We start from the raw sequence: 19,497 nt of genomic DNA, 5'->3' as shown, positions 1-19,497 counted from the left end.
AATATTTTGTTCTATACTGGGACGTTCCGCTGCAGCTGCTTCCCCTCCCCTTGCCTGAGATGAAACTTGTACGTGATGTATGTCCTTGAGAAACTTGTGATGTACTGTATGTCCTTGAGAAACTCTGCTACCTAGGTACTGTCTTAACACCAACAGGCCTCACCCCCTCAACAGTAACTTTCCATTAAAAACAAGTCGTGTAATAACTGAATAGCTGTGTGGGTTTTCTATTCTGGGATTCACTCTTCCTGAGAGCTGGGTCTGCAAGTTGGTTAAAAATGTGTAACCTTTGCTGGGTGTGTTGGAGTTTGTCTAAATTCAAAAAGGATATTTTCACCACACTGTATTTCTCTAGGACTAGGATATAATGTATAGCTGTGGTGGAAGTGGTGTGGTGTGACTTGCAGTATGAAGTCATATACATACTAACGGGTTTGATGAAATCAATACCAGAAGAAATGATGAGGCGTGGAGGGACTGTGTTGGTTTGCATTCTTTTTATATATAAAATGATAGATTGAGCATTTATACAGTAGAACACTTTCTGACATTAACAAACCTTTTCATTTGACACAATATCAATAACTTGTGCTGTTCAATAATAATACACATGTTTCAAGCTGAGGCAATAAACCAGGAATGTATCATTTAGATCAATTAAATATTTGTGCAATTCTGAATACCGACATAAGGAAAGTTGTACATTCACATCACATCTCAGTCAGACTGAAATCAATTATGAAGATTTTGGTGAGTCTATGATTCCACATTCTCCACAGAGGAGCATTACATGTACAAAAAAATCCTCCTGTTTTCCAACATCAACAAGAGTTCCCCACATCCCCAAACCCACCCACACCCAGAGGAAAAATAAATGCCCATATTCATGGCTCAGGGTTCCCCACCGGGACAATGCAATGTTCTTCCTAGATATCAAGCAGCATAAGTTGTAGACCCCAAAAGATTTTTTTTTTCATCACATGACTTCAAAACAATTACCATGACATCTGTCATTACCATGTTACACAACAATAGAGACCAGCCACCATAATCGTTGATTTATTGCATTTCGTATGAAAAATAAGCTTCCCAAACAAGCAATGTTTTGCCAACCACTACAGACATACATAGATGGGAAACTGGTGTCATACTTGAGGTCTCAGTGATGGTTTGTTGGATGTAAACCCAAAATATTTCCGAATGGCAAAAGTCAAACACTGTTACACAATCGTTTAAAACAACAGTGGAGAAATCCAGTGGACACCTGTCTGTGATTTTGGCAGGTTCTCTTGACACTTTAGCTTTTTTCTAAGGAGAAGTGCTTTTTTTCTCATAATCCCAACTGGACCTCTAACCAAAGACACAACAAACAAAACTGCACTTCATGCCCACGAGACTCAGTCCATGGCAAAATGGCCTTAGTAAGGATAACAAGCAGCACACAGATCACCAGCCCCACATCACGACAGTCTCACACAAACAGTAAATATGCATGTAAAAACACAACTTTTACAAATCAGATATTTCTTTTTTTTGTTTTCAATGATTTGTTGTCTATAGAATATTCATCAGTGCATTCAAAGTATCTTTAAAAACAGTGTTACAGATGCTGATGCTGATATGTATGATGTACGGTACAGATGGCATGACCATGGCACTCATTACAGAAAGGACTCTCTGACTCCAACTTCCCAGAGAAAGGGAAGTTTGAACTAGATAATGTGGAAAATGGTTACCAAATTGGACAGTTAGTTCCATGAGAAATCAGATTGAAAGTGAAATCATTTTTGATCAACATCTCTGTTTTTGGTGTGAAATTGGATCTTTTGTCCTCAGGTGCAAAAACACAACTGACAAAGGTTCTACGATCAGGGACAGATAAAGACGGCTGTCTGAAATGAGTGCATGTCACAAAATTTGATCAAACTACACAACTAGGTGGTTAAAAGACCCATCAAAGACCATGGGTTTCACCTATCTGATTTCTACCTAGAGGAAATGAATGGAATGAGAACTGTATCACAATTTAAACAAGTTTGCACCAAAAAAGTTAAAATATAACTTTACATGTAAGACCTTTTTATTCATAGTACATATTATATCTTAAATTGAGATATACAACAGTTTTAATATGTAATTTTGATTGCGCAAACCACAATAGATGTTCTGTTAAATAGATTTTGTGTTAAAGAGCTCTCTATAGACTATATGCATTACCTAAATGCCTTGCTCAGGCCCCTCTCTTTCTTTTTCTCTATGGTATAGTATAGCTCATCCCAACCAGAATATACAAAGTCCAGCCCAGGACTCCGCCACTTCCACCTAGTCTCCCTCTATCTTTTGGGAGAGATATCAGGTCTGGTATTGGCTATCATCCATTGTCAAAGTAAAGTTCATAAAGAAAAACAAACTTTTCTAAATGTCACCTCTGATTGAATCAGGTGTGTTGCATTCCTGTGCAGGACTGTATTTCTGTGTTTCTTTGCAAAGACGGTTTTATAGCACTACTATGAATTATTTACATTACCTGTAATCGTTTTATTATTTATATATCTATATCTCTTGCTATTGTTTACTATTTTATTACTTTTACTTACTTTTTGTATATCTATTTTAAATTATATTCTCTCTCTCTTTCTCTGTGTGACTCATCAGGAGAATGTATTCATGTGTAATACTGTGTGTTTATTTTCATGACCGATAGCTATATTTGCTCTGTATATCTACTTGTGCTCTAGGAGTAGTCCTCGTCCGGCCCAGCACTGTAGGGCTGTGTGGCTCCCTCCTGGATGTACTCCTCTGTCTTGTCCCAGCTCTGGGCCCAGCCGGTGTTGACCTGCGTGGTGGCCCCGTAGGTCTTGGAGGCCCCGCCGGCCCCGCTCTGGGCTCCCAGAGGCATGTGGCCGAGCGTGATGTCGCCTGTCTCCTCGGCCAGCTCATCCTCGTCGATGAAGCCACACTTCTCCTCGCTGGTCTCCTCTGGGTCGGCCCACGGCTGCTTTTCGCCGGATGCGAAGATACCATAGAAGATCACGCCCCCGTAGTGCACCAATGCTGCAATCAGGAAGACATACTGCCACTCGTCTCGGGTCTAAAGCCAAAACAATACAAAGCAATTAGCCACTTCTAATGCATGTGTGGTGCAAGTTTATTTATAAATGTAAACTAGACGTACCGCACAGCGGTGCATAATATGACCGCCACATGAAGTGAGACAATGAGCAAGAATAAAGCAAAACAAGATTTTTCCGTTTGAAGAAAAGTGTGTTTTCGAGAATGATTACGTTCCTGACAAGACGAGACTAAAATGTTTATTGTTCATCTCATTCTGAGGCGGCTGTACACTGATAGGGTGTGAAGCATTACCTGTGAGTAACGTTCTGCGGTTTTGAGACCTGTCTGGTGAATATGAGGATGTGTGTGACTTTATATCAGATATATTCTTGTGCTAAATTTGAGTATTTGGTGAAATGTATACATAAGCAACAATATGTGCGTCATTGTATGTACTTTTTGAAAAAGTTTTGAAAAAATAATGTTGAAGGCAAGAATATGTTTGACTACAATAGTAAATTTAGAGTAAATGCTACACACAGTATTGACATTTTGATGTATACGTTAATACCTTTTTTTTAGGTTGTATAGCCTTTTTCACTCTGGCAGGGGGACTGCCAATGGAAACGAGCCTTTTGGCTACAATTGGGTGCATTTACATCTTAATGTTCATGAATGTACACTGTCCCTCTTCATCAAATAAACAAATTGATTGATTGATTGATTTTTAACAGGACAGGGGTATACACTTTCATAATTATAAGTTTAAATATAGCTGCAAACGGCTATTGGGGTCCAAGCATTGGCTGGTGTTGGCTCCTGAATTTTGATTGGCTGTTGGCAGCCATTTTGTCGAACAAATGGAACTTTAGGCGATATGAAATTTATGTCCAAAGAATGTGGTAGTGATGCAGGGTGTCAAAATTCATGAAGTTTGAACCTTTACTTCACAAGATATAGGCTAATAGAGTGCATTCACAAGGTAGTGCCACTCCACAAATGAACCATAAAGGGCAACACCTAGGGACACAAACCTTATATTCCATATCAGTCATGTGGGGCTACAACTGTACCTGAAATACAACCATACATGAAATCGTTGACCAAAAATTGGTAAAAAAAAAAGAAAAGGACAAAAATTGCCTGGCGCAGTGGCGGTCATAACTATCACACAATAGCTAATATACTGCAAAAACAAGCGAGCATCTTTGTGAATGTATATTGTGAAATTAAATGTACTGATTGATACTGTACTGACTGATTGAAACATTGATACAATTGATAAATTCCTCAAATGTAAAAGGCATTTATTTTGCATTAAGCAGTGTTTGTGGCTTATGGTTGAGCTGTCACAGAGATCATGTTAGACATCTTCAGAGAGGTGAAATGAATAGGACTGTGGAGGAGAGGTTAAATGGGCAACATTACACACCTTGTTTTTGGTCATGGCACCCACGATGAGGGGGCAAACCATGCCTGAGAGGGTTCCCACACCATTGGAGATGCCCATGAGGATACTGGCATACCTGGGCGCAATGTCCAGGTGGTTCACATTAAACCCTAAGGGGTGAGGAGAGGTAAACCAGTGGGTAGATTGTCTTTGGATGATAAGGGGTGGTCAAAGGTCAAAATGGTTACACCACCACCTATACTAACTTGTGTACTTCAAGGTCTATGGTTTATATTCCTTCACCGTTTCATCAACATTATGCTACAATGATTCATTCTAATTAAACTGAATTTGCATTTTGTCATACAATTAACACTTGTCATTGTAACTTCCTGTACTTTCCTGAGTAATTTAAAGGTCTTCATCCTTCACAGCAAGTTGCCTTTGTATCGCCATCATCTCACCCAAGTTGTTTTGGTGTGTTTTTTCCGTTTCTGTCCAATTTACCCAGCATGCTCCTGGTCTCTCACCTGATATGGCGAAGCCACTGAATCCGACAGCCAGCACCAGGAAGGAAATGGCCACGCCCTTACTTTTGGAGAAGCCCACGACCAGCAGCAGAGTGGCCTCCATTCCAAAACCTGTCAGGGGGGAACAGCCAGAGAGAGAGAGGGGCTGTCATCTGCTACACTTTCATGAGACCATGAGCACTTACAGAAAAACTTCGGGATTCTTTAACCTGGGCCCTATTTCTAGATCTTTTTGGGTCAAAAATTTTACTCAGGAGTTAATGATCGAAATCGATCCAGTATTGAGTAAAAATAGGGCCTAGGTTAAAAAATCTCTATGTTTTCCTTTAACCTAGATCCTGCTCAATGGTACTAGGCACAACCTCACAATTTCTCTATACTGAGGTCCTCTCACCTCCACAGTTCATGATCTTCCTGACGTTGGTGGTGGACATGATGTTTTTGGCACGCAGATAATCAGCCAGCTGTCCCCCGATTGGCACGATGATGGTCATCACCAGGTGAGGCAAAGCTGAGACCATACCAACCTGGGCAGAGATGGAGCGAGAGAAACAGACAAAGAAGATTTCATATAGAGTATAGACTGAAAATAGCATGACAAAAAGTCCAGGCGGTGAACTACGAGCAGCCTCAAATTTTTCCAGGTCCATAGTATCTGAGTCTGACCAAACATAATAAACATGGCTTTCATGAAAACATGCTCCTAGCACCGCACAGCCCTGGAGACCATATCTAGGAACTGTAAAGACCCTGAGGAGAGTACTGTGTATGGTATTGTTCTAAACGAACCATGCCTTACTGGCAATACTGGTATCATGACATAATACAAAAGAGAACATGTACAAATGTATTTCTATATTTCATGGAAGATCTGGAGGTTTCTATGGATGGAAATGACTGATTTACAGTATGTCTACCTGTGAATTATAATCTGTTCCAAGACTCAAGGGGCAAATAGGATTGCGAAAGAGGAGAAGATGGTGTGTATACTGTAAGTGTCGGATATCATGTGTAATTTCTAGATAGTGTTATATTTACACCTGAGAGCCCTATAAAATAAAAACAGAAAACAGAAGATGGGAACAGTGCATTTTAATTCATCTCACTACACTATACTCTTCCGCTCTTGACGGTAATGGGACAGAATTCATAGGATGTGTAATTCTAGGAAATTATCTGTGTTTTTTTTTTTTACCTGCTGCACAAGTTTTATTGTTTAATTCTCTCTTGTATCCTCTATTCCATCCAATAACCCACCAGGGTTACGTTTCTTTGCCTTTAGTTTTATGCTTCTTGGGGTTATTTGCTTTTTCTGTCTTTTCTATCCTTTGAAAATACACACCAAATTTCCATGCCAGCCTTCACATAAAGGCCCTTAATTTTTTCCTTGCAACATCCATCTATATGTTCATTAATTAGAAACTAGGGCTGGGCAACGATTAAAAGTTTTAATCACGATTAATCGCATGATTTCCCTGATTAATCACGATTAATCGCATTTGTATACGCAAAATCCGATAATGAATTCAAAAGTAGTGTATAGCGCACTTTTATTTTAAATGTTCTGCCATATGAACGAAAGTGCAAACACTTTTAACATCAGCATTTTAATACAGTAGCAGTTAAATCAAATATTCAGTGTAAATCTCAACTTAAACAATGTTATCAAAGCAAATACAAAATTAAAGCTCATTGCCACTGCCAGGGCATTAATGTTATCCTGTTCGTCATGAAAAAGAAAAAAACTGGCCACAAAATCCTGAGCCACAATCATATAATTAAAACAGGCAATTTCTGAGGTAACAGCAGAAACATTTTACTTTCATCAGGGAGCAGCATAACCAGTGTAATTAAAGCTCATTGCCACTGCCAGGGTATTAATGTTATCCTGTTCATTATGAAAAAGAAAAAATCCTGAGCCACAATCATTTCATTAAAACAGGCAATTTCTGAGGTAACAGCAGACACATTTTACTTTCATCAGGGAGCAGCATAACCAGTATATGTTCAGTACCAAATCTCCCTGTTAGAGTGAGAAACCAGAAAACACTTTCAGTGCAGTTTGTCAATTCCTAGAACTTGACACTGTTATTTTAAATGTACTGCCATATGAACTAAAGTGCCATAACATTTGTTGTGCAAACATAGCATTTAACATCAGCATTTGTATATAGTAGCAGTTAAAGAAAATAAATACTTTGTGTAAATCTCAACTTTAACAATGTTATATAAAAAAAAAAAACTAAAGCTTATTGCCACTGCCAGGGCATTAATGTTTGAGTGTGGTGTTCACTGCTGGCAGTTACTGTGCTGCACATAGTCTGCCAAAGCCTCGCTCCACTGTTTGTTTCGTTGAATGATTTGCTGGTATCAACTGTGTGTTTTGCATTTAGGTGATATTTTAGACTGGAGGTCTATTTCGATAGTTTAGATTTCTTTTCAGTATTTCAAAGTGAATGAGCTGTGGGAGCACCAGAAAAGTGAGCGATTATCACATGTACTGTATGTATATGTCTATGGCGATTTTAGCCTAACTATCACGATTCTAAGTAACATGGAGACAAAACTTTGTTTGGTACTCCACGTAGATCATAAACCCTTGAATATACAAACGACTCAATGAAATCGGTTGAGAAATGTAAACGCTATAGTGCTTTTCATCCAGAAACACAGCAGCTCCACCGTTCACTTGCGTTTGTTTACAGTCCAGTCTTCACCTCTCCAAGATGGCGGCGAGTTGGCACGTCGCAGCAACGTTCTGAAGTAGTCAATGGGGCGTCTATGTATATATAAATATGTCAATGCCCTTCTCCATGTTTGTTTATCCCCCCATTCTTTTCTTTTCCGGTTCCGCAGCAGTCAGCAGCAGACTTTTACAAAATAAAAGCCTGTGAGCAACAGACTTTTACAATAATAAAATAAATAATAAAACCTGCATTAATGCGCGATAAAATAATTGTGGGTGTTAAATAATTGATGAGTTAACGCGATAATAACGCGTTAACTTGCCCAGCCCTATTAGAAACGTATTATTTCTCAAGCATCTATACACTTTGATCATTTTGTTTACTTTTCAGGCAGGTTTCATTCCAGAATGCTATTAGTTCTTTGAAGGTTCTCTTGTGAAAGACAGAGTTGGAATCTAAAACATTCTGTGGACTGTTAGCTCCCTCGAGATGCAAAAGATAACACAACCCATGTTCTTTCCCAATGTCTGTGACATAGCCCAAGTCATGGTTAAACAGGATTTCAGGTCTAGTTTGTGCCACAACAAGAATCCTGAGTCTAATCTACACATTGCCGTCACTCTCTGACCCGTTTACTGCCAGCCTGTGGCCTCAGCTCTGCTACACTACACGAGGAATCAATCTTCTGTCTGAAACACAGCCGTCATGCTCGTCCAATTCATTTCAGCCTCCCCGTAGCAGCCAACAATCAATAACGGTGTCAGGATTTATTCGTGGCCCTCTGCCCCAACCAATCCTTCTCAAACGTCCAAAAGAGTAGACACAATGTGATATGGGAGTGTTAGATGTAGGCCATGACACCGGCACAGCAGTCACTCATGCCACTGATTCAATCAGGACCGATGTTATCAGACCTGCTCTGCTATGGCTGGTCTAACACATCCTCAAGTCAAACACAAACATTGCAATGGATGACAGATATTATACAGGTTGTCCATTGAGCTATCAGTGATCTGCAAGTCCAGTGACATCCTGCAAACAATGGAATTAGCACATTCAGTACACATTCACACTCAAAGTCACCTACAGTGTTGACTGTATATATGAAGTTGAGTACTTCAAAGACGCTGGGTCTTTGGACAGTTCTTGTATGACATATTCATACATTTTTCTCAACCGATAGTGTAAATTTAAATTAGGAATTAAAATGTGTGAAATACTTGCATGGAAAAAAACACATTATCTATGGTCATCTCCCTTTTTTCCCAAAGTTTGCAGACAAATGTGACTGGGCACTGCCATGGTCAAGACCACCTCTACCAAAAACGACTCAGTACAAAGATAGAAGCTTTTCAAGCCAAGTCAAGAAAAAAACCACAGAGAATTGATGGTGGTTAAGGTTTGTTACCTATGCAAACGATAGTCCCAAACAAGATTATAAGATGGAGTCAGAGAGGTACAACATAATAAGAGCTAAAATGTACCCATTTTAAAAGGAAAATATATCATAGGAAATTAGACCAAAAGCACATTAGACGGTTTAAAGCTAGCTACACAATCTCACAACATGAAGATGAAGATGCTGAGGCTATTTATTATAACATATATTAAGTCTGACGTTGGTTGGTGTACTATAACTCTTACAAAGTCTCAAACATGTAATCTGACCTTGCTGATTTCGAAGCCAAACACCTCTTCAAAGTATGCCGGCTGACTGATGAGCAGCAGGTAGAAGGTCCAGCTGCGGCAGAAGTTGGCCACGATGATTGCATAGACGGGCATGGAGGTGAAGAACTTCCTCCAGGGAGTCTTGAATTTCTACAGAGGAGAAGAAATTGGTGCTGTGCTGAATGACATCAAATGTATTCTCATTCACTCCAAGTGTATTTTTAATTAGGCCATTTCGTTATTTAAAGGTGCCTTCCGTGATGCTAATGCAAAACACTCTCTCAAATTTAAGCTGTCGGTTCTGTGTGTGTTGAGCTCAAATATCAACAACCAAATCGCAGACTGTACCTTTAAACCTTTGTCTTACACCAACCCTCACCACCCCCACATTCTTCTTATTTTAAAACGTAATGGTATAATAGATGACGGGAATCATATAAGTAAATGTCTGTTTCCTTCTCTGAGGAAGATGAAAACGAGGCTCTAAGGGGCTCTCACATCAGCAGCGCCCATGAGCATGGCGCCCTCGCCGATGCTCTCCTCGATAAAGGTCCGCTCCTCGGCCGTGATGGTGGGGTGGTCAGCAGGGCTCTCGTATGACACTAGGATCCAGAACATGTACCACACTATGCCAAAACAGCCTGCAGGAGTACACCCACACACACACACACACACACACACACACACACACACACACACACAAGAGATGGTTTACATAGACTCTTAGGAAAAAATGCCTTGTGAATAACTTAAAATGGGGAAAGCTCTACAGGGAACCTTTATCACACTGCATCCTTTCCTGGCTAGAAACCTTTAGAAGGGTTGTAAAAGGAGCCGAAACTCCCTCAAAACCTGAAATAAAGCTACCCTGGAGACACCTCTGAGACTTGTACTCTTAAAATATATAATATATACCTCCCCCTTTGAACTGATTTCCCTGATTTTATAATCTAAATAATATCGGTCAATCATAGTGTTGTAAATTGATTCAATCCCCTCAAAGCTTCTTTGGAATACTCTACCTCTAATTAACACATCTCTACTGGAACTAAAGCACACATCCTTTTATGACAGACATGTACTTCAGTCTTTCAAAGAAATAGGTCCTCATATGTATTCTATAAGAACCCAGTCCTGACCTCAGCAATCTTGCAATGACAAAACCTACATCAAACATCCCTGGCAATGCAGTTGGAAAGCTTTTTGAAAGTGCTCATTACAGTACAGAGCCTACCCAACTAAGAGTCATCACCAGTCACCTACTTATTATTTCTAACAATGGACACGTTTCTATTCTTTCAGACGTCGCTAGGCCTGGCCTTTTTTGGGGGGGGGGGCTCTAAGCTATCAGTCGTCATTGTCATTCCAAAAACCTACCAGCGATCGCAGAATTTCGTTTCCAATAATACAGAATAGGCACAACGAACAATGGGAAGGTTAGTGTTTATCTGTGGGTTAGCCATGTATCTATCCTGCAGGGAGTGTGAACTCCTACCACTGTTGTTTACTCTACGCTCATAATTGATAGCATCATCTAACTGCAAGCCTCTGTGTCATCACAAAACTTCAACGGTACCTTCATGTCAGCTTAAAAAGCAAGTACTTAAAGTAAAAATGCCTACCTTAAAATAAAAAAAAATTGTGCCAATATGTTGTTTCTGCTCTCTTTTTGGTTGTTCTTTAGTAAGCAACGGTTAAAAAAGAGTGTTCCCCTGCATGATGATAAGTTTAACGTAGACTACAGTTTACAGGATACTTATAAGTGAAAGAAGTAGATAGAATACTGCTAGAATGCTTTGGTTACTTTTCCTTCTTGTCTTTTCAGTATTTCTTTTTAATCAGGTCATTGACATTAGCAGTAGTTTGTTGTTTTAAACAGTAATTATCACGCAAATCCTTTCGTTTCTTGATCGTTGGTATACAAAAGTTATTCATCGGAGGAGCCAAGAATGAATGGACCATAAATAAATGGTCTATATGCACCTGATGGATAGCATTTATGTCAGTAGATCCTATAAATACAAATCTTACTGAGATGTACTGTGCCCCAACTTGGCCAAGAAGCTGTTTCTATGTGCAATGCCTGTTACTCTAAAGATGATTGAGGAAAAGACACTCTGAGACCCACTTTCCCTGATTTCCGACCTCAGTGCAGCCCTCAACACCATTTCCCATCACGTTCTACTACAAAGGCTTGAACTGTGGATCCAGGACGCTGCAGGGTGCCTATGTAAATCCCTTTGGATTAGAACGTCTGCTAAATATAAGACCTCTAACTGGTTGGTGTTAACAGGAGGGCACATAACTGGTTTAGGTGATATCTCCAATATTGCAAAGATTGTGAATGTGAATGACAACTCTCCCTGCCAAAGGTATAAATATGGTATTCCATATGGATCACTGCTTGGACCTCGGCTCTTTTCTTTGTGCATGCTACCCTTAGGTGCAGCCATAAGGAAGCACAACATCTATTTCCATTGTTATGCAGGTAACCACGCCAAATTATACATGTGCTTGAAGTCAGACAGAACTACAGCAGATAAACCAAAACTCTGGTTCAGAGGCAGAAAGGTTTGGATAACACAACCTCTTGCTCGTGAGATTTTGGGACCTGAACATTTAATCATCGCATCAATATTGTTTTAATCAAATCCATACAAACTGTACAATTAATAGTGGCATACAAATATAGTTTTGTGATCGTCCATAATCCAGTCTACATCCAGTTTGTGTGGTAATGAACTCACCGTAGATGTAGAAGACAGAAGACCAGCCTGAGTACTGCACTAAGATCCCAGCCAAGGGCATGGCTATAACTGCTCCAGCATAGGAACCTGATGAAGTTGTTTTTTGTTTTTAGAGCAGGCAGGGAACACAGAGACTTTCAGGTTACATTTACTTCTGGAAATGTGATGTTAACATCATGTGAACAGTTGAGGTGTAACCCTTTAAACCTTAGACTATGTATGTTATTTGAATGTGAGTGGTATATCTATTTTACTTCAAACCCTCCTTGCTTCAGAAATGGCTTCATAGGAATGAGAAAAAATAAATCAAGGTATAGTTCTTTGCCTTAGCTGCTATTTACAGTGACTGTCTGGACATTGAAGTCTTACGTACCACAGAAAGAGGTGGTTGCCAGGCGACTCCTCTCCATAGGTGGAGCCCACTTACTCCAGATCCCATGACATGCGGGGTAGGTCACACCCTGAAACCAGATGTTAGAACACAGTTACCATAGCGAAGCCACCATGAATTCTCAAGAGAGAAAACTAATTCAGTAAAGACAGGAATACATAATTGGTGCAATATTGGTGCAATTTTCACTGCTGGGTCTCAGAGAGAAACTGCATCTTACCACAAACCAAAACTAGTAATCTCCAGAGTCACTTGTGTGACAGGGATTAATGAGACTCCCTGATTCAGGCAAATTCATGCTGGCTGTCTGCTCAGCTACCAAAACAGTAATGTTTCTATTAAATCTTCATTAGTCACTAATTGGCACACAATCAGCCTTTGATAGGCCTAAATAGCCAGGGCTTGCCAGGGAGCAGATCTGAACAGCTAATGTTTAATTTGCAGTAATCAGCCGATACTCATGGAGCCTGAGCTGCCCTGTTTCTTCCCTGAAAATCAGTCTTTTCCTCAAATGTGAGTCAAGACTCTTCCTGGAATAAAAGTAAATGCTGTGTACAAAACAACAAAGGAATGAATGTCCTTGTCCTTCTTACGCCCCTCCCTCTTCTTGTCTTCCATTCTCCTTCCTCTCCTCCTCTTGTTTGGATTTGCTTGAGTGTTGTTAGGGGGTGATATAACCTTGCTCTTTCGTTTATTTGATATCATTTATCCAGACCCAACTCCATGTCAGTTCCTAGTGTCTGGGTGTAATGTTTACTGTGGTTGGTAACTACAGATCTAAAGATGTGTTTGTAGCAGCAGTTTTATGGCTTAAGGAAGCGTTTCAAATGTAATTAGCATTCACATTTTGACGCACCAACATTCAACAAGGGCCATCCATAAAATATTTAACATATTTCCTTTTGAAGTAGGCTACACCCAGCCGAACCATATATTAGGCTACTCAAAACACCACCGCACTGAAAAAGGTAACATAACTTCAGAAAGACAGATCATATCTCATTCTCAAGTCCATGATTGATCAGGTAATTTGCACAAATAAGAGAAAAAATCCACCGAATTTTCTAAACAGATCACACAAAGTCAAAGATCCGATAGTGATACAATAATACGGGACTAATGCAACACGAGACTGTTCAGATACAGTAATTCATTTTAAAATAAAAGCAGTAACAAAGCCCTCGGACTTGACTATTTGAATCTTCCAGTTTACCTCCACCAATCCCTGGAGTATTCTCACGAAGATGACGCATCCATAGTGCGAACGAGCCGCAGAAGGGATGAACATATTTAGTGTTGACGTGAGAAAAATAGCGGCCCCAAAGACTCTGTAAATGAAGTCAGAGGAAAACACATTAAAGTAGAGGGTAACATGTAGACCATGGATATATTAATCAAAATGTATTTGATGTGTAGGTATATGGCAAAAAGTGTTGCCTCTCGTACTTATTCAAAAGCCTCAGAATTATAATCTGTTCAATGTTAAATTCTATGTACGGAAGCCTAGGCTATATTAGGATATACCTCTACAATTAGCACATCGACATAACTGCGAGAAAGCCATTTGTGTTTTGTATCCATTAGAAATTGCTGTATACTTCATAAAGAAGATTCAAGATTGCTTTGTTTAAATATCGTGCTATGCATTCGTTTTCAGCATGTTGGGTCGTGTGATGAAGTTGACAACAGCCAGCTCAGTAAGAAATCCAGAAACCTGCCGTGAAACTGAATTTCAAATAGGCAAAATCTCCAGGGGAATCATTAGCGCGTGCTGGAGATGGGGGATTTTTTTTTCATAGGCCAGTCAATGGGACCAGAATGCATGGACATTGTAAACCGAATCATTGCGTTTTGTGTGTGTGTAGATAATCAAGAATTCGTAGACTATTATTGGGTATAGTAGAAATAACCGTAGGTGAGGCTACTTTAATGTTCACATTTATTTATTTAGGCTAGGTTATTTCGACTAATAGAATTATCAACGTTAATGTTGACACAAAATGAGATACACAACAGCAGGATAAGATACATATGAAATTCATTTTTTTAATTAAAATAGCCTATACGAAAGGTGTTGGTATGCTCCACCAAAATTACAGCGGCCCCCTCTCCACCAGATTAGACACGCTTCTCCCACGGGACCTCATTAACACGTGGAGACAAGCCCCACGGCCCCTCTAGTCCGATCGCTTCACTGGCATTAGTGTCAAGGCTCCATCACTCGTCAGTCCGCCAGTCAACCCCAGCGCCCAAGCGGGAGAAACAGGGTAACAGGTCGATGACAATAGGGACCCAAAAAAGGTTAACAAAAAGGTTCAAACAATAGGCCTTCATAGCTAGTATCCAATGATAGTCCCTACATGTTTAGAAGATCTCGCTTGTGTTTATAAGACCACAACGGATCCCTGAACCCTGAACCAGTTAAACCATCGATAACGCATTTAAACTGGTGCTTAGGACCATACTGCAACTGTTATTCGTTTGGTGCACAGTCACCTGTTGGCCGCCAGACGAGAACAGATCCATCCTCCAGGTATCTGCGTGACGATGTAGCCCCAGAAGAACGACCCATGGATCATACCCACCGTCTCCGGGTCCCAGTTAAATTTAGCTTTCTGTAAGAAATCACATGTATCACTTTCCTGATATTATGATGAAATGAGCACGGCCTGACTTGAGCAGGCTAACTTAACGTCACCCTTCAATCTGTGGAAACCGTTGATAAGTATGAATTCAGCTAAATTTCCAAAATAAATACTGGTATATTCTCCTGTTGTCACCCCTCTGACATAGCATATTTGTTTTCAGCATAGTCGCTAGTTCATTCACTGATTAATGCAAATTTTATATCAAATGCAAACATATTCATACCAAAATGATAAAAAAGCTGTGAGGTGTAAAATTAGAAATTGAAGTTCACGAGGTAAATGGTTTGGGCGGTGCTAGGGGGCGGGGCATAGCACGCACCTCAGTGACAATGATCTTGCCATCCCGGTGAATGGTGCTGTTGTTGACCATGCTCACGATTGCCACGCCCAGGTTGCAGCGGATGCCGAAGGAGATGCAGAAGCCAAGCCCGCTCATGATGGCGATGATATAGCGGCGGGGGAGCCCAAAGCACGTGCAGTCGCACAAAGGTGTCTTCTTCTCTTTGACCTCCTTGGGTCTTCCGTCTGCTGTAAGCTCGATAACTTCTCCGGTGTCATGACGCTTCTCCATCACCCTGGCAGGTCAAAGGCACGGCTTCAGTTCATCTCCAGGAATTTAACTATATTGATTTATGTCTATAGGTCTTAATTTTCGTAAATAATTTGTGGGGTTTATACTGTCCTTTCTAGCATCTCTTTTAACAGCTGACATAGTCATGTAGTCCACAGACTACTGGTTATCTAAGAAAATGGAGGGAAAGTCCTGCTACTGATCCAGCGGTTTAGCCAAGTTCATTTTGAGGTAACAAATGGTTAAATAGACCACATTGACGTTGACAGGCGCAGAACTTGAGGAATAGCTTGATCATACTTGCAGTTAAAGCTACATTTAATTTCTAAATGTCAGAAGAATCCCATTTAATTACATCTCTGAATAATCACCATGGTTCAAGAATAACAAGACTGTAAAATAAATAATTTACGTGTTGAGGCCTAACTGAAAGGACCTTTGTCGTGGGATGTAACATTGTTGTGGAATATTGAGATTTTGTTTTAAATAAATGCATTTGAAATTAAGTGTAAGCATATGCCGTTTGATTGTCATTTTTCCCCTCAACGAATACATAGCCTACACTGCATTGCAGCAACCTATTCATCTTTTACAGTGTCAGATTTATGCAATTTATATCATTAGCCTACACATAGGCTTAACAGTAGGTTACGCATTTTCAGTCTTTGCACAAAGAGTTAAACTGTTGAGTAGACCGAATCTGACCAACTGAATATACAGAAATCACAAAGAAAATGTTTAGAATAGCGCTGTTTCGCATGGCGTAGGCTATCTGTTCATCGGTTGAAAGGCAAACAGTGAAATGGAGGTGTCATGTCACGTTGTGAATTACTCTGAAGAGGATCGTGCGCTGTCCTGCCATTCACTCTGTCTATACCTCAGGTAAAACGTTAAAAGGCCAATTGTTATAATTAAATTCGTTAACATATGATATTTTGCTAAAAAGAAAAGCTTTATGGGTTTCTTATATAGAATGTTTATAATTGGAATATATTGGAATCATAATTCCAGTTTCGCTATCGACTGTTATTTAGCTGTTCATTAAATCAAAAATTAAAAAACTACAAACAGCAATTGATTAGCTGAACCAGAGGATAATGGTTATTTATTCTTGAAAATGAATACATTCCATTGTGAACAGCTGTTTTACGTGAATTCATTATAATTTTTTTGTGTTGCTATTTATTCAATGAAGTAGAAATAATATTTTGGATATGGATTCTTCAGTCAGGAAGCCTGTACTTATAGCTAAGGTCTTTATGATATGAAACAGATCGATGTGATTAATTATGAAATATTGTAGTTATTCTTACTCCTCGTGTCACGATTCAGGCTCATTCATTAATTATTTACGACGACCACAACCACTACGGAAAGAAATCCCAAGGGGAATCATCTCATATTTTCTCCCCGCGTTTTCGTATAATTTTCTACCAACGAACTTGGAGTAGGATTTCAAATCTGTCATGATTCTGTAAGGAATAGGTCTAACTTAGGCTGTGAATTCTATGTTTCAAGCTCAACGTATAATTCTTACAGGGAGATCTATCTTCGATCACAGTGAAATTAATGAAACATCCAGTATATTGACATTTGTTTTCAAATGCTTTATATTAAAAATGAAATACCATTTAGAACAAATTGTACAAAAATAATCAAATAGCCATTTCTACCTCTGGAGATGCCCCAGGGTCTTCCCGGCAAAATTTTTCAGCCCCTCTTTTCCGGGGGTGAACACTCGCTGTTTCATGGTATCCATGTCCAAAGACGACACTCCGTTTGGTACTTACAAAGAGAAAACCTGCTTTGAATGAGGAAGATGTCCGAACATATTGCTTGAGTGTGATTAAAATGGCTTATCTCTTTCTCCGCGGTGGATCGTGTTGCGAGAGTTGTAATCCTTGGAGAGCGAATGAAATGTGCGTAAAAACGCCTGCATGCGCAACTGGAGGTAGAGTTTATTTTACAGTCACGAAAATTCCTTCTTTTGCCTCATGGAATGCTGGTCCTTGGAGATCCATTTTCCTTATTCTAATTGCATGGGGGGAAAACGGAGCAGGCTGGAAGACTTTTGTCAGACGCCAGATTAAAAATATCCGAGATTAACACACAAAAGGTTAACACCCAGGTGAAACAAGATTTACCATTGCAGGGTTTGGATTTGAGCGATTATGTTAATTGATCACGGACTCATCGGATTCGAGTTCTTTCAGAACCGTGGACAGCGAAAGCGAGCGTCCGCCCAGTTGTTCAGGTGCTCCAGCGCGCACTCTCTTTCTTTCTCGGTCACGCGCACTCCCACATCGTTGCTCTCGGAGATACCAAGTCTACTTCGCTCTGCATACATTAGGCTTTTACAAGTGGGAGGGGCACGACAGAAGATGGTTAGATACTTATATTATGTAATTATACCATGGTATAAAAACATTCAAATCCATAAAACTCATTTGAAATATCCCAAGAGGCTGACAATGAAAAATAACTGGCATCGTTCTTTTTGTTCGCTTTTAGACGTTCTATAGCCTTCAGTATGTATACAATTATAATTTGACGTATAAATAAACGAATGGCAGTATCATGTCAGATAAGGAACACAAAATGTAGCACGGACGCACACATAGCATGATATTGTTTATATCTATACAATATGGATCTATGATCTTTAATGTGGCTACTTTTTACAATGTTACGAATGGAACCACATGGTTTGCTGGCACTTTACCAGGACCCCCCTCCAAGAAGAAAAGTATAGTTTTATTTCTCTGCATGCTAGTTAATTGCCATGATAACTGCAGCATCATTAGTACCAAGTCACATGTCCAGCCAAGGACACTTCCAAGAAACAGTGACAGAAAGCATTGGTGTTGGTGAACTGCAGTAAATTATCTTATGCTACAACCTTTACAAAAAACTGTGTTCCAATCCATGCTTGCTCTTTGTGATTTGTATAGGCCTATATTCTGTCAAATGGGCCGTTAATCACAGAAAATGAATTAAAAGTAAAGGAATTAAAGTTTGATTGCTAAAATGAATTCATAGTTTTGGAAATTAAATATTAAATGAGTGAGAAATCAGCCTTGGAAATATCATTACAGATTTGCAGAAAATGTATTTGTTACACCATGGGTACTTATACAGCAATACAATACAGTGAATATGTCAGCTATGTGGACAGGCGGTGTTCAAGTCTGAAAACAAACATAAACATTGTAACTGTAGAACTTCACTTGTAAATCTTTAACAAACTTAAAATTAACATAACACATGTTTAAACTGTTAAAAACCAAATAAAAATAAAATAATTAAATAACTGCAAATAACTGGCATTATTAATAATAATAAAAAAATTATAGAGATCCTAAGATAAGGCATTGAAAGGTAATAATTGTCTCACAAGTCAAGGCATAGTTCAAATAGCAAACACACTGCGTCATCAACAGCTGCCTGGCCTAGTTTCCCCTGATATTGGGGACTATTTGGGAAAAAAAGGAAACAAATCTATCAGTCACTGCACTGCTGCAGAGAAAAACTTCCTTCATTTCATTTCCTAACCTTCAATACTATAGAACGAACATGCTAATGAGCATGGTAAAATGCACATTAGGTGGCGCCAATATTCAAGTGGCAAAGGGTAGTGATTCAAAACCATCAGCAGGGTCTGGACATTTTCCCTCCCATCAGCACATGCTGTCCTCATAGTGAACACTAAAGGGATTCAGAGATCACTGTTCACGTGCCCCACACTACTTGCTTCTCAAACACTGCACAGCTGTCTGAGCGCTTCCGCCAAGCCTACTCTTCATGGAGCCTT

General features: G+C 39.6%; 1 protein-coding gene across 1 annotated transcript; it reads right to left on the bottom strand.

Annotated features, from left to right (window-relative positions):
• Positions 1-482: 482 nt before the first annotated feature.
• slc17a6a (solute carrier family 17 member 6a) lies at positions 483-18,009 on the bottom strand. The gene is made up of 12 exons (XM_012833095.3): positions 17,360-18,009; positions 15,435-15,690; positions 14,964-15,082; positions 13,681-13,795; positions 12,450-12,537; positions 12,077-12,163; positions 9,828-9,970; positions 9,330-9,479; positions 5,369-5,501; positions 4,975-5,085; positions 4,487-4,614; positions 483-3,091 (listed from the first exon to the last, which is right to left on the bottom strand). The coding sequence occupies exons 1-12, from the start codon at positions 17,443-17,445 to the stop codon at positions 2,735-2,737; spliced, it is 1,773 nt and encodes a 590-aa protein (XP_012688549.1). The 5' UTR covers positions 17,446-18,009; the 3' UTR covers positions 483-2,734.
• Between the last annotated feature and the right edge of the window lie 1,488 nt (positions 18,010-19,497).

Source organism: Clupea harengus, chromosome 3, assembly GCF_900700415.2.
Source record: "Clupea harengus chromosome 3, Ch_v2.0.2, whole genome shotgun sequence".
In the NCBI taxonomy this organism is placed as follows: domain Eukaryota; kingdom Metazoa; phylum Chordata; class Actinopteri; order Clupeiformes; family Clupeidae; genus Clupea; species Clupea harengus.
This window is presented reverse-complemented; position numbering and strand designations above follow the sequence as displayed.